Source organism: Amblyomma mixtum, chromosome 7 (genome assembly GCF_055824585.1).
Source record: "Amblyomma mixtum isolate Tamu chromosome 7, ASM5582458v1, whole genome shotgun sequence".
NCBI lineage: Eukaryota > Metazoa > Arthropoda > Arachnida > Ixodida > Ixodidae > Amblyomma > Amblyomma mixtum.
In genome coordinates, this window is record NC_143018.1 from 141,474,939 (window position 1) to 141,490,191 (window position 15,253).

General features: G+C 45.8%; 1 protein-coding gene across 1 annotated transcript in view; it reads left to right on the top strand.

The window, feature by feature from the left end:
* Positions 1–15,253, top strand: part of LOC149337736 (nose resistant to fluoxetine protein 6-like) — a 114,840-nt gene that overhangs the window by 55,842 nt on the left and 43,745 nt on the right. Inside the window, exons 5-8 of the mRNA XM_089554940.1 lie at positions 3,663–3,745; positions 5,875–6,048; positions 9,005–9,098; positions 10,305–10,394. Of these exons, the coding sequence (XP_089411066.1) occupies positions 3,663–3,745; positions 5,875–6,048; positions 9,005–9,098; positions 10,305–10,394 (441 nt within the window). The remainder of the gene's footprint in view (positions 1–3,662; positions 3,746–5,874; positions 6,049–9,004; positions 9,099–10,304; positions 10,395–15,253) is intronic.

The window sequence follows — 15,253 nt, forward strand, 5'->3', positions numbered from 1 at the left end:
CGCGCAGCGTGCCAAATAAATGTCAGTTGCTAGTTCAGCGCTGTGTTGTCCTTTTCCTCCTTTCCTCTGCTCTCTCTCTCTTTTTTTGGCCTTCGGCCTTGCGCTGTTTCAATCATATCACGTCTGTTTGTTCTACGCGCCAAAGTAGGAGCGCACATACACGCAGCATCTCCCGTGTAGTTTCCCTTCCTTTCTCTCGCCGGCCGCGCGTCCTCATTGGTTAAAGTCAGGAGTCGTTTCGCGAAGGTTCCAGCGTGTTCTAGCGTGGCGCCGTCGTGGCGGCGTAGCCGACGTCCGAGTGCAGAGGAGGGGGACATGTTTTAGCGCACGCAAGGCTTCCCCTTCTTCCCCCGGTTAGCAGTAGAAACGACTCGCACGTTCTAGAGAGATGTTCGGCGTGGATGACTCATTTCATCGGCGCACGGCGCGTCGGTGAGCGGTGGTGGAGAGGAGAGGGAGCACACGCACACAGGCTAGGCGATCCGCGGTTCCCTACTCTCCCGTTCGTATCGCGCCGGCGAGACGCGTCCGCGCGGCGCTGTTTTTCTTTGTTTGCTTCAAAAACGCGCCGAATTTTGTGACAATGATGTAACAACAGCGCACAGGCAACACGAGGGACGGAAAGGAAACTACGCAGACAAGCGCCTGTCTGCGTCGTTTCCTTTCCGCCCCTCGTGTTCCTTTTGCGCTTTTGTTACATCATCAATTTGATAGTAGTATATGATGCTGAAGAAGGCGATGCGCAATGCGCGTTTACTGAGGTAAACAACAGCACAGCGTGAGAGTGTGTTCAAGCTTAGCACGAGGTGTTCGGGTTTTAGCTTGTGGGAGAGCCACATGATGGATCGACACGCAGAACCACCTCGTTCATCTAAGTCTTAGTTTAGTGAACAGCGCGGCTTGATGCGGGGGGATTATGCTGCGCAGGAACGGCCGCCTTAACAGTTGCTGCTTCTCGACGCATGTGTATGTCTCTCGCATTTTTCGTCTGCAGATGTAGTGCAGTGTGTACTAAGACCTTAGAATGTGTGTCGGCGTTGCGGGATTGGATGTGTGTAGGTAAAGCATTTGGCAGCCCAGCGGGATTGATTTCCGCGCAATAAAGTAAAACAACTGCGACGATAGCCTGGTGCTCCAGCGCAGTGATCAGCGAAGCTGTCTGTTCGAGCCGCCATGAGTTCGAAACCCAGTCGCAGATATTTATTTGATTTGTTTTTTATTTATTTATTTATTTATTTATTTATTTATTTATTTATTTATTTATTTATTTATTTATTTATTTATTTATTTATACTGCAGGCTGTTAAGGCCCAAGCAGGAGTGGGATAAACATACAGAGAACTCCGACGACCAGAAGAAGACGACGCCAACAGCAGAATTCAGTAGGAGGGATGCAGTAAATACAGAGCATGAAAATAAAACAAGTCGCAACAAACAACAGACAATATTTAACGGTCAAGTACTTGTTGAATGGCGGAAAGCACATTTTCGAATACAAACACATGAGGGGATAGGTTGTTCCAATCTTCTATAGTTCGAGGAAAGAAAGAATATTTAAAGTTATTGGTGCGGGCAAACAAAGGAGATAATTTATGCGGATGACAATTACTTGTTACTCTAGTTGTTTAAGGTTTCATATACAATGAAGGGTCAAGACGGAACTGAGAATGGTAGAGTTTAAAGAGGAATTTAATTCTTGCTAGCTTTCTCCAGTACTCTAAAGGTTTGATGTTGTTGATTCTCATTAATTCAGATGGGGAGTCATGTCGTCGGTACCGGTTATAAATGAAGCGAACTGCTGATCTTTGAATCTGTTCAAGTTTGCTAATGTCTTTTTTAGTGAAAGGGTCCCAAACCTCGCATGCGTACTGCAATCTAGATTTGATCAGAGTGTTGTAGGCCAGAAGCTTTACATGGGAGGGGCAGTATTTGAGCCTGTGTCTTAACTGGCCGAGTTTGCGGCGTGCCGAGGAGCAGATATTGTTAACATGAGCGGACCAGCTTAAATGTTCTGTAATCGTAACGCCCAAATATTTAAAACAGTCAGTTTGAGTTATGGGGATCTGCTTGATAGTGTACTGGTGAGCAAGAGGAGACTTTTTGTTTGTGATACGCATGAAAACAGTTTTATCTGGATTCAGCTTCATATCCCAGCGATCACACCAACTGGAAACAGCATTAAGACTTTCATTAAGCACAGCCTGATCATTGCTATTTTTAACAGCCTTGAAGAGCAAGCAGTCATCCGCAAATAATCGAATACTGACGCTTTCATGTATGTCGGAGGTTAAGTCATTCACATAAATTAAAAAAAGAAGAGGGCCTAGGACGCTGCCCTGCGGGACACCAGAATTGACAGAGAGGACCTCGGAATGGTGCCCTTCGAAATCAACAAATTGCTGGCGCTTATCAAGATATGACGATACCCAGTCAACTACAGTTCGTGGTAAACCCAGCTCGTCAAGTTTGAATAGCAGACCAGAATGAGTAACCTTATCGAATGCCTTGCTGAAGTCCAGGAATATAACGTCAATCTGACCGGAACTATCGAGAACGGAGGAAAACGAATGAATTGTGGAAACTAGTTGTGTGGTTGTCGACAGGCCTTTGCGGAAACCGTGCTGGAAAGGAGAGAGTATGTTTTTACTATCGAGGAAATCAGTGATGTAGTTGGAAATGATATGTTCCATGAGTTTGCATGAAGTGCTGATGAGAGATATCGGTCGGTAGTTGGTTAACTGAGAGCGGTCACCTTTCTTAAATACAGGCACGACACGTGCGAGCCTCCAGTCCGACGGGACATCGGCACTAGAAAAAGACAAACGAAAAATGACAACAAGAAACCGGGCAAGCGATTCAGCGTAACGGCGCAAGAAGGCGTTTGGAATACCATCAGGGCCGCTCGATGATTTAGGATTCAGATTTAGGAGCATAGAAAAGATGCCCTCATAGGATATAAATTCCGGGCTGACAATGCTCGTGCCGTGAAACACACGACGTGACACAAACACACGACACGCCGTGACACAAACACACGACGACTGCAAGCACTCATACATCGCAAGATCTTGCTCGGGGTTTACCCACCGAAATAATGCTTTCCCACGAAAAAGGGTTCAGTAAACGCGCAGCCGTGGGCAAGTTCTGCTATAGCTATAGATCAAGTGATTTTTTTGCTTGGGTATCTGTGGGCTAAATGCGGATAATTTCAGGAACATAATGAGGAGAGTCCAGCAGGAGGCTAGGGAACGTTAAGGAATATAAATGCATCAGATCCACCTGATTAATATCTCATGCCCGAGTTTCGAACATTTATTGAATCAGCAAAAGCGGTTGGATGTCAATATGCAGCGAAGAACAATGTTGCAGCAAAGAAGTAAAGATGCGAAAGTTGTGCAGAAGCCAAAATGTTTAAACCTCGTTTTTCGCTATTTTGTTCGGACGGAGGCTGCTCACGGGGGTGTCTAGAGTTATTGGTGAAGCTGCGCCATGCTCATGTCAATTTTCACTCAGCATCTTAAGCTAGGGGCGAAATCGAGGAGTGGCAAACACCTGCTATGGTGTTCACAGCCTCCGAAGGCCGCGACATGTGCTGTGAAACAAGCGAGCGGTTCGTAACGCATCACAGAAAATGTTTGTTCATTGCTGACGTTCACCCACAGGGCGATCCTGGCCACTGTTCTTTTCCTCATGGTGGCCGCCACCATTGTGGATTCCTACGCGTCCGAAGACGTAAAGCGAACCGGTGAGTAGCTGTCGGCAAAGGACGTTGGCATAAAGAAGTAATGGGCATAGTTTAGTTTCGGATCATGGCTAGAATTTATACAATGGTTCCGCCGCTTTAGATACTGTTGATAAATACATCGTTTGGCTCAAGAAGCGATTGTATTTTTCTCTTGTTCAATCTCATATAAATTATTGTCTGTTCGCATGGGGAACTACCACAAAAACTGATAGCGAAAGACTATGTGTGCTCATTCGGAAAGCTGCACGTTTATTTCAGCCAACAAATAGACAACTTAGTGCTTCTGAGCTTATGAACCGCCACAATCTACCGTCTTTCACGTTTTTATATCACCTGAAACTGAGTCTCTATAAATATAAAGAGATGACAACAAATTCTGCGGCGTTTTGTAATCTGTACCTTGATAGAGATACCGGTTATTCATTGCGCCGTACTACCTTACTGACAGAAAGGCCAAGAACAAACTATCGAACATCAAATTACAAAGTTCTGTAATTCCTATCCTGATATAATCACTTTTGCAAAAAATGTTACATCTGTATATCGGTTAAGCAAAGAGCACGCGCCCTATTGTGTCTTTCATGTTCTTGTTTGTTTTTATTGTTAAATATTCCAATGTTTCTTCATGTCGCTATTAAGCATAGTGTCATTTATGTCTCGCAGCCTGTGCTTATGTATATTGCATGTAGGAGTACATAATCCTATGATCCGATCGTGATTAGGATGTATGCTAAGGGTGATAGGTTTTATACTACTGCCTCTGCTGCGCCCGGCGAGGCCAAGACCTAGTCAGGAGACCAATAGTCTCCTTTTGTCTTGCCTCGTGGGCAATACTTGTATTGCCTAAAAAATGAATAAATGAAAATGAAATAAACAACAAGTAATACAAAATTCTGAAAACGTCATCACCTAGATTTGTGGTCGATGGTCAGGAAAGGAATCACTTGTCTTATAAACATTGCCTAAAATGGCCCAATTTCATCCTCTAAAGTTTAATTTTTCCGATTTAGGTGGTCAATGAAAATACATATAACATTTGTGTAAATTACGTCTCATTACAGCCTTCAGGGTTCACTTCCCAGTTTGGACTCCCAGTTGTCTCAGTACTGCGTGGAGACTTTTGGAAAAGCCAGTAACGAACCCTCAACCTGAAAATAGAATGCATTTCTTATGTTATTTTTTCTTTTGTGAACTATAATATTATGTGTGATATGCAGACTTTTAATGCAACAGTTTGTTTAACGAACTACGATGTTTTCAAAGTGGAAACCAACTTCCATAACGTTACTTCAGGGAACTGGCGATTCATGGACAGCTGGTGTCAGTTAAATTTTTTCGTCCATCATATACTAATACTTGCTTTCCAGTTACAGGTACCGACCATTCGTTCTTTTTTTCGAATTTAGAGCAACAATTTTGTATTGAATTCGTTAGCATCGCACCCAAATATTTTAAAACCAAAAACGTGGAGCTGTCTAAACAAACACCTTTTGAATTGGGGCCCGTGACTTTGTCACGCTGTCGATTGTGACAGCTCCCGCGTCGTGTGTTTCTATTGCGCGAATAAAGGCATTATTATTGATATTATTATGCAACACGCTTTTAAGGTTGTTTGTATCAATGTTTTTTTTTAACTCAAGTAGCGAATAAAACCTCCACCTTCTAAAAACATCAGTACGAAGCTGTACACTTACGTGGACATTTTGTGAGACTCTGGCAATATGTAAAGCCTGCACCGAACTGGTTCCATGGGAACGTTGAAGCATGAACAAAAAAAAATTGAGAAAGTGCCCATTCTGCTAAATAAAATAAACCTTGATTCAGTGGTAGGTGTTCTCGAAGACCCTGCGCCATAGGGTTTAGTCCCACTGCAGTTCTTTTGTCCTGTTGTTGTTACAGTGATTCTAAATGTGCGCTTCGCTTACTTTTGCTTGTCTCCTAAAGTTTATATTATTTTTGCTGTCGGTGCGACGAAAGGTACAAAATACTGTCCAGAAAGACTTTCGTTTGATATAGTTGGTTGCAGCCTGACATAATTTACAAAATACTCTCAGACACATGTTCTTGCCTGAGACTGTGAGTGTGGCGACATTAGACACTGAGGAGCGTTCCCTGCCTGTTCCGATAAGCGGTCGCCAGCGTGCTGCGGAGTTTCTCGGTGCCTGCCAACCTGAGGCTGCTCTCGTCCACGCCCGAAAAGACATCGGAGTCGTACGAGCTCCGGTTCGTGCACGGCGTACGGGCCGTCAGCATCGCCTACATCGTCTACGGGCACTCAAAGATGGAGATGTCCTTCGCCACGAGTAAGTCACATATAAGATTAATGTTATTTGTCGCAATCGTACGGAGGTTGCAATAAAGATCAACTTGCCCTATCTCTTCCGCCCTTCGCGTAGATATTTTCGAGGGTTGAAAAGAAACAAGCTTGGTAAAGATGTTTGCAATGATCTGGAAATTCGAGATGCTAAAATCTCTGACGAGGAAATTTCCTCTCAGGTGCGAGACGTCATCTTGCGTAAAAAGAAAGGAGAGAACAAATGGCGAGCTTCATGTCTTAAACCCTAAGACCAGATTTGGCACATTTTAAAATATGAACAGTGGCCGCCAACTAAGGCCGCCATCTAGACGTGAGTTCTGGGTCAGTCTCGTCTTTGTTTTCAGGGGGTAAATACAGGAAGATTTTTAATAACAACAAACAGGCGTGTCTTGTTATTATAGAATAAGAGAATAACAGGCGTCAAGAATAACAGGCGTTTTCTGTGCTGTAATTTTTGTACACATGTCCCTTGTAGAAATTTACTGTTGCTTCAATTTGTTACATACTGTGTCCAGAATTTCCAACACATTGTACTTCATCTGTTTTCTTTCTTTGGTTTTTCTTTTTTTTCTGTGTCCGAAGCGTTACAAACTGTTGTTGCCTTGAAATTTTGAATTTGTATTTATTTCTTGCGCTTGAACTATATGCCTTTATAATATATATCCGTATATATTTTTCCTTTGTTATGGTGATGTTGTCTCCGATACGCTGCACTGTCACCATGTTTTTACAGCTTTTAGTCCCGCTCCTACCTTTTCGAGAGGAAAGGAAATAAAGAGGAAATGAAATGAAATGGAATGAAAAAGGTGAACTATAGGATGGCGGGATGTTTCTAATTCTAGCTGCGTAAAAACCGCTTTCAAAATGGTGTGTGCGAATTTCGGCCTTATGGTTAAGGGTACAAGTGAAACGAATGACAAGCAGTCAGTGTAAAAAATTTGTACCGCTAATAATTCGGTAGACGGAAATATGTTTCGCATTGGTCAAACCACTCCTGCGTCTTCGGGAAATCTGCCCTATTGAGCGCAAGAATGTGGACCTATATCTGTGTGAGCTATTGGCGCCTTGAAATTTGTCTCTGAGCGAGGAGTTTTTGTCTGAGCGAGTTTTGTCTAAAAAACCTAAATTATATTTTCATATATGCGCCTTTTTGCGCCCTTCAAAGGAACACAAAGATGAACTTTGGTCAGTGTTGTGGAATCACTCGAAAGCCGCTAGTTCTAGCTGTTTTGCAGGCGGTGTTATTATTCTGCACACGTTCAAGATCCTTGTGATATATTCTTCGTCTATGTTACTCGTCATCACGAAATGCAATGGCGACACACTCTTTCACTTTTTTTCCCTGGGATGCATCTGTGTAAATTTCTTAATCTCATCCGCCCACCTAACTTTCTGTTGCCCCTCCTACATTTGCCTTTTCTTAGAATCCACTCCGTTAACCTTAAGGACCAGCGGCTATCTTCTGTTCGCATTACCTGCCCTGCCCAAGCGCACTTCTTCCTCTTGATTTCGACTAGGATGTCATTAACCCGCGTTTGTTACTCACTCCCTCTTAACGGGGTATCCTCCTGGTCTTAACGTTACACCTGTTCTGTTTTTCCATAGCTCGCTGCCTTGTCCTTAACTTAAGCTGAACCCTTTTCGTTATCCTCCGCGTTTCTGCTCTATACGTGAGTGCGGTAAGATAACGCTGTTGTATACTTTTCCCTTCAGAGATATCGGTAAATTGCCATTCATGATCTGAGAGAACCTGCTATATGTGCTCCACCTCATTCTTGATCTTCTAGTTATTTCTCTCTCATGATCCGGATTAGCGGTCACTACCTGCCCTAAGTAGACATATTCCCTTACTACTTCCAGCCCCTCGCTACCAACTGCGAACTGCTCGAGACTGTTGAACATTACTTTGGTTTTCTGCATGTTTATTTTAATACCCACCGTTCTGCTCTGCCTCTCTAACTCACTGCTCATGCTTTGCTGCTGATCTCCTGAGTGACTTAGCAAGGCCATGTCATCAGAGAATCGCATATTGCTTAGGTATTTTTCATTCATTCTTATCCGAAACTGTTCCCAATTCACGCGTTTCGACACCTCCGGTAAACGGGCGGTGATTAGCAATGGTTCGATGCTGTCTTCCTGCCTGACATCCTTCCTTATTCGAATTTTATTGCTGTGTTTATGAAGGACTATGGTAGCTGTGCAGTCGTTATAGATATCTCCCAGTATTTTCACATAACTCTTCTGCACCCTGATTCCGCAATGCCTTCTTAATGGTTTATGGTTTGTGGGGGTTTAACGGGCCAAAGCGACTAAGGCTATGAAGGACGCTGTAGGGAAGGGCTACGGAAATTTCGACCACCTGGAGTTCATCAATTGCACTGACATTCATGACTGCTAATTATTCCACTGAGTCAAATGTGTTTTCGTAATCGACGAACGCTATATATTGGGGTTGGTTATATTCGACCCATTTGTCTATCGCCTGATTGACAGTGTGAATATGGTCTGTCGGCGAGTTTTCTTTGCGAAAACCTGCCTGAACATTTGGTTGATCGAAGTCTAAGAGTATCCTGATTCTATTTGCTATTGCTTCGGTAAATACCTTGCAGTCAACGGACAGCAAGCTGATCGGTCTGTAATTTTTCAATTCCTTGACGTCTCCTTTCTTATGAATTAAGATAATGTGAGCGTTCTTCCAAGCTTCTGGTACGCTCTAGATTATAAGGCATTGCGTATACAGGATGGCTTATTTCTATAGCACAATCTCCCCTCCGTCCTTCACGAGATCTGCTGTTACCTGATCCCCACCTGCTGGGATACGGTAGCCGCAGCTGGCGAAGGAGAGGGTTAATTGGAGAGACATGGGAGAGGCCCTTGCCCTGCAGTGGGCGTAGCAAGGCTGATGATGACGATGATGACACGTATGTGCCCTTTTTCTCCAGCTGGGTCGACGAACACTCTGTCATATATGGACCGGTACGACTCTACCCTTTCAATGGCTGCCTTTATGGCCGTGGACACATTCTTCTTCCTGAGGCAAGTAACGTACCGGGGATGGGTGCGTCTCTAGTGTGGACGGAAATGCCTTCTCATGAACGATTTCCTGTCTTCGTGTGCTTGTAGAATTGAGATAACGCCATGCCTTATTCGCGTGAGGAAGTAGAAAGTTTAGTTTATCTATATCTGCTACTAATGTGGTGTTTAAATGTGTTAATTGAACATTATTGTTTCTTTGAGACTCGCAACCTTGACATAAGCTTATTGAGGGACGAGAAGGAACGAGCCGTTAATAAACTGCCGAAAAAGTGTTTTTCCTTTGGCGAAGGGCCATTTAAAGCATACAGCGGATTTCAGCGAAGGTCGACAGTGATTTTCGACCTAGGTAGCTCTTAACCGATTAGCCTTTCGCGACCAGTCAATAATTTAATTGCAATCTGCCACGATGGGCAAGTTGCGGTGACCTCACAAAGTCAAGCAATCTAGGTGGCAGGTTAGCAACCTGCTTTTCCACGCACAACGCCAGGGACGACGACGACGCTGGATTTTCTGCAGAACGCGAGCCCCTTAACGCTATGGCGTTAAAAATTAGCTATTAGAATTTAGCTAGTATCTTACTAACTAAGAACGCACCTATTTTTTACTGTCCGTCAGCACCACGACACTATACAAATCAACTTTATGTCTCCAAAATCCTAGTTCTAACTGTCGCTCTGGGCTTCGCAGAAACGCCCAATATATACGAATAACAAACTGTATTGGTGAATACTCAATTCATGAGCGACGTATACACTTATATCTTAGAGGACTTCCCATACTAGCCCCCAGAATTTTAAAACCTTGAAAAAGCTTTTACCTGGCGCGCAGCCGAGACGAATTGCAAGAGCATCACGATTGAAAGGCGACCGATTGAGAACATTCAATTTTTCGCGGCAACATCATCTCAAACAGCATAAATTCATGGGCCTTAATGAACACTTGGCGGCAGCACTCCTAGCGGTCACACCAATACATGTTGCACATGAATGCAAGTAGTTTGAAGTTCCATGCTTTAACTGCATCCTCGCGCTACATGACAGGCTTCTTCCATGTGTTGCATTTGTTTTACCGCAGTAATGACCCATCGGAGTTTTCTATGACAGGCCTACTTTGCGAGTGATGTTTTAGTACTCTGCACGATGCGCGCTGTAGTAATCATTTCCTGCTGCCCTACTAGAACGGTATTGGTTTAATCTCTCGCTGCAGTGGTTACCTGCTGTCCCGCACACTCTGCGGCCTGAAGAACGCACGGGGTGTCAAGCCGTTCGCTGTCATCGCATTTCGACGTTGGTACAGGTGGGTGTTGGAAACCACGACTGTTGCATATGTGACCACAAAAAAATTAAAAGGCGGGAAATAGGTATAACCTAATTATCGCTTCGATAAAAGCAGTCGGGCTCATACGTGTACGAGTAACATTCTCAGGGTTACCCGAGAAGAAAGCAGCAAAAAGAACAAAAAAAAAACAGAGGGTGACAAACAATGTAAAGAATTAAAAGAAGTCAATAAAATTGTCGCAAAGCTGTAACAGAAACGTACTTTTGGCTCAAAATTTGAAAACAATTGCTGCCATCTGCCCAGTTCCTCATGAAAGCGTATTCAATAGCCACTAACACACAAAATATGCCATGTTTAGGTGAGGAGCCGTTTCCAATAGATAAGGCATAGATAAACAGTATATAATCACGCTGTACGGAAAAACAACGTCGTATCAAGCTCTCATGAACTAGAAAACAGCGGGCTTTGGTTTACTAAAGCAAAATGTGAGCTGCCGCGGTGGCTCAGTGGTTACGGCGCTCGGCTGCTGTCCCGAAAGACGCGGGTTCGATCCCGGCCGCAGCGGTCGAATTTCAATGGAGGCGAAATACTAGAGGCCCGTGTACAATTTGATGCCAGTGCACGGTAAAAAACCCCAGATGGTCATATTTTCCAGACACCTTCACTACGGCGTCTCTCATAACAAGTGTAGCTTTGGGAGGTTAAAAACTCATGAAACAAAATGTACTGACTCCGAATTTGTAATTTTTTTCTTGAAGTAGTTAGCAACGAAAGAGGCTGCCAGGATGAAACGCGCCTTTTATGATTCCACTGTCGAAGTATGAAATCTGGTGTTAGCTTCAGCTCATCCCATTGCATTTCTGGGTGTTCCCAAGGTGACGAGACATCGGAAAGGTACGTACTACCTTGCGTTCGGAGACGAAGTCACAACACCAGTGCCGATTTTCTGCTGACAGAAGCAGTCCTGTAAAGCATATGAAGACTAGTGCTCTGGTGAGAAAAGTTTATCTCTAAATGCTGCCGCGCTTAGAAAAGTTGTGCTGATCCATGTAAAAAGATATTCGTAACGATGGGTCCAAAAATTAAAATGAAGGAAACCAATTGAGTGTTCAACAGTCTAGCAAGGGAACAGCAGTTCGCAATTGGTAGCGAGGTGCTGGAAGTAGTAAGAGAATATATATACTTAGGGCCGGTAGTGACCGCTGGTCCGGATCGTGAGAGGGAAATAACTACAAGAATAAGAATGGGGTGGAGCGCATATGGCAGGTTGTCTCAGATCATGAATGGTATTTCACCAATATCCCTCAGGAGAAATGTATAAAAGTGTATCTTACCGGTACTCACCTATAGAGCAGAAACGCGGAGGATAACGTATCTTTTCGGTACTCACCTATAGAGCAGAAACGCGGAGGATAACGAAAAGAGTTTTCAGCTTAAGTTAGGGACAACGCAGAGAGCTATGGAAAGCAACAGAACAGTTGTAACGTTAAGGGAAGGAGGCGGGCTGAGGGAGGTGAGGGAACAAAAATGGGTTAACCGCATCCTAGTCGAAGTCAAGAGGGAGAAATGGGGATTAGCAACGCATTTAGTGCGAAAGTAAGATAACCGCTGATCCTTAAAGGTAACGGAGTGGATTCCAAGAGAAGACAAGTGTAGCAAGGGGCTGCAGAAACTCAGGTGGAAGGATGATATCGAGAAATTTGCGTGGATATGGGGGGGCCGCAGCTAGCAAAGGAGAGGGTTAATAGGAGAGACATGGGAGATGCCTTTGCCCTGCGTTGGGCGTAGTGAAGCTGATGATTGTGATGATGGTGAACTTTAATTTGAGTCCACTATCTTTTAATTCTGCCCATTAATAGAAGAATGAGTAGCAAAGAAATAAAATTTACTCAACACCTTCGTCTCTCGAGAAAGGTTTCGGGTGCAGAACATCACTTCGGATCACGTACTCCAGAGGTCTAAAGTCTCCAGGACGTCCGAATAGCCCTCTCGGCGTATCTCGACGGTGACTGCCAGCGTTAGCCAGAACCCTTTTCATTAATCTCCACGTTTCTGGCCGGTAGGTGAGTACCGGTAAGATACAGCTAGACGATGATGATGGTGTAAAACATTAAATTTGCTAATAAGAAATTTTCCTCATCGGCGTGGGGCCTACAATTCAGTGCCTCTACAGCGGCTGCAGCCAGCCTGGGCGTCCACCCGCTTGCGCCGGTCGTCAACGTCCTATTTGGGCAGCACGGCTTCCCATTGGGTGGGGGTGAGCTTTGGGATAGAAGAGAATGCTGGGCGGAGTTAACATGTCCAGGTGGTTTTGTACATACAAGGGTGTTCGTTGCAATGTGTGCATTGTTAGTTTAGAGTGTGGAGTGTACTTCATGTAGGAAGCTCAAATCATCCTGTGTATCGGTTTCTAGCTGACGCCAGACGATGGCTTCGCCTCACGAGAGCTGTTTGTGCATTGGTAGATATCTGTGCCTGTCCAGCCATTGATGTTGTAGCAAAATTGCGTACTGATTCGATACTGGCTCCGGTAAGCGATTGCGATCAGTGACGGTTACTGGAGCCCGGATGGCTTTTAGGCGGGCGGCATAATGTGCATGCTGGTCCCGAGGAAGCGACTGAGGGTCAGGGCTCCAGAAGGAATGACTTTGGATGAAGTAATGGCGTAGGACGGAGGATTATGGCCAGGTACAGCGATGCGAGGCCTTCGCGGTAGTTCCGACACGCAGCTTGCGGTCCAGCTCTCTAGAGTCAACGAGTTGATATGGAGTGGATAATAAGGTACGGCTGATCACTAGCGCCTGTACCTGCCGTATGGTGTCAGCCTCCTTGAGTCTCAGATGTCTGCTGAATGACCTTACATCATATCACGAAGGATCATATGCGAAGGATCTTTGCTGTGTTCTTATCGATAAGCTGCAAGGTGTTGGTAGCCCTGCCATCTTACGTTCCGTGGACGCAGAGGATGCTTAGACGCGAGACCTCAGAGATTGGAGCGTTATCCAGGGTCACTTCGACAGCCAGTGCAAAGAGAGTATGCCCGCACCTTTTGCGGCACAAAAGAAGGAGCTCTGACTAGGCTGCAGAGCCGAGTCTCCCTCTGCGGGCGTACTCGTGGAGAGTATTGTTTGCATTTTGTAGGGCTTCTTGCGTGGCACCATAAGAGTCTGAAGTGACCTCGACGGTTCACTGCGTATGCTTGACATCTGGGACCGTTTCGAGCTTTGCCGGAAGCTTCCTCATGACAAGGTTCGTTAGGGTTAGAGAGATAACGGACCTTTCTGGTGAGCTTAGTTTAGAAGTGGGAAGTGTTTGAGTAAGGAATGCGCCAATTCCGGTCGATTCCGTGCGATCTTGGAGGAAGGTTCGCTACAGTCGTAGCTGCGCTCTCCGGAATTTGTGGTAGAGGTTCGCGAACATCACTTCGTGGCTGGCATTCTCGAAGGCACCGTTGAGGTCAAGTACCGGAATGGCGCGGGGCATTACGGAGGTATTCGCTCAAAAATCTATTCATTCAGTTATAAGAGACCTGATAGGGGAAGCCACACAGAATCGGGAAGGGCCCCTGCCTCTTCCAGGTAAGAAAGGAGTTGATTTAGTTAGGCATGATCAAACATTTTGCCGTGATATGATGTAAGCGATATGAGGCATGGGTTGTCGAGGTTGGGCGGTTTCCCTGGTTTCGGAATCACGACGATTCCTTCATGCTTCCATTTGGAGGGCAAGGTGCCACTCGACCAGTGCTAGTTTAAGTAGTCGATGAGTGCCAAGAGTCATTGAGGTTGCGCGGAAGTTTGTTTTCAATGCGATCTCGACTCGGTGTTGTGCTTTGTGTGATTGTTTGGAAGGCATTAATTCTGCCGAGATAAGGCAGTCCATGGTCGAATTTTTTCCCCCAGTGTAGTCAACATAGTGGGTAATCGGGGCTGTACCAAGCACTACTGGACGTAGCGGAGTGTCGTCGTCTTGGCCAGGGCGGCGTGTAGGATGCGCTGGCGGTCTTTCTTTGCGATCAATCTAACTGATACCGTAAGCGAGACCTCAGCTTTGCATTGTGGGGGCACGCCTACGCCGTCCCCTTCGGCTTGCTTCCCCGCGAAGCGTCTTCCCAAGTTAGTTACCTTAACTAACAAGGGACTGCGCCAGCGTCGCAGCGCCACGAGGGCCATGAACGGCGAGATTGTGCGCAGGGGGGGTACAGGATTCTCTCTTCGGCTCGTGAACTCAGCGCGCGCGGACTGTTCGGCGCAGCCCTCTGCTCTCCGCCAGCGGGGCGAGGCCTCGTGGTGGGAACATTCTCGCCCCAGCTCGTCCCGTCCGGCCTCGGAGTTTTCCTTTGCCCTACGGAGCAAAGCGGGCGGAGTGGGTGAGAGAACAAACGCGCGTTAATGATATCCTAGTTGAAATCAAGAGGAAGAAGTGGGCTTGGGCAGGGCATGTAATGCGAAGGCCAGACAACCGCTGGTCCTTACGGGTAACGAAGTGGATTCCAAGAGAAGGCAAGCGTAGCAGGGGCGGCAGAAAATTAGGTGGGCGGATGAGATTAAGAAGTTTGCAGGAATATGGTGGCCGCGGCTGGCGAAGGACAGGGTTAATTGAAGAGACATGGGAGAGGCCTTTGCCCTGCAGGGGGTGTAGTCAGGCTGATGATGATGACGGGGAGGGGGGGGGGGGGGCACGGTTACCTCGTAACCGAGCTTGTGAGTTGGACAACCTCGGCTCCTTAGCATATTTTGTTGCGAGCTAGCCTTATTGTTGTTGAGGCATTTAATAGCTGTTTGTGTCAGCCAGAGCATCTTGCTTTGTCCCCTCCCACCCCGCAGATCAAGGTCCGCCGTGGTCGGCGTGCGGTCGGGAGCACTCGCAATCAATGGGCG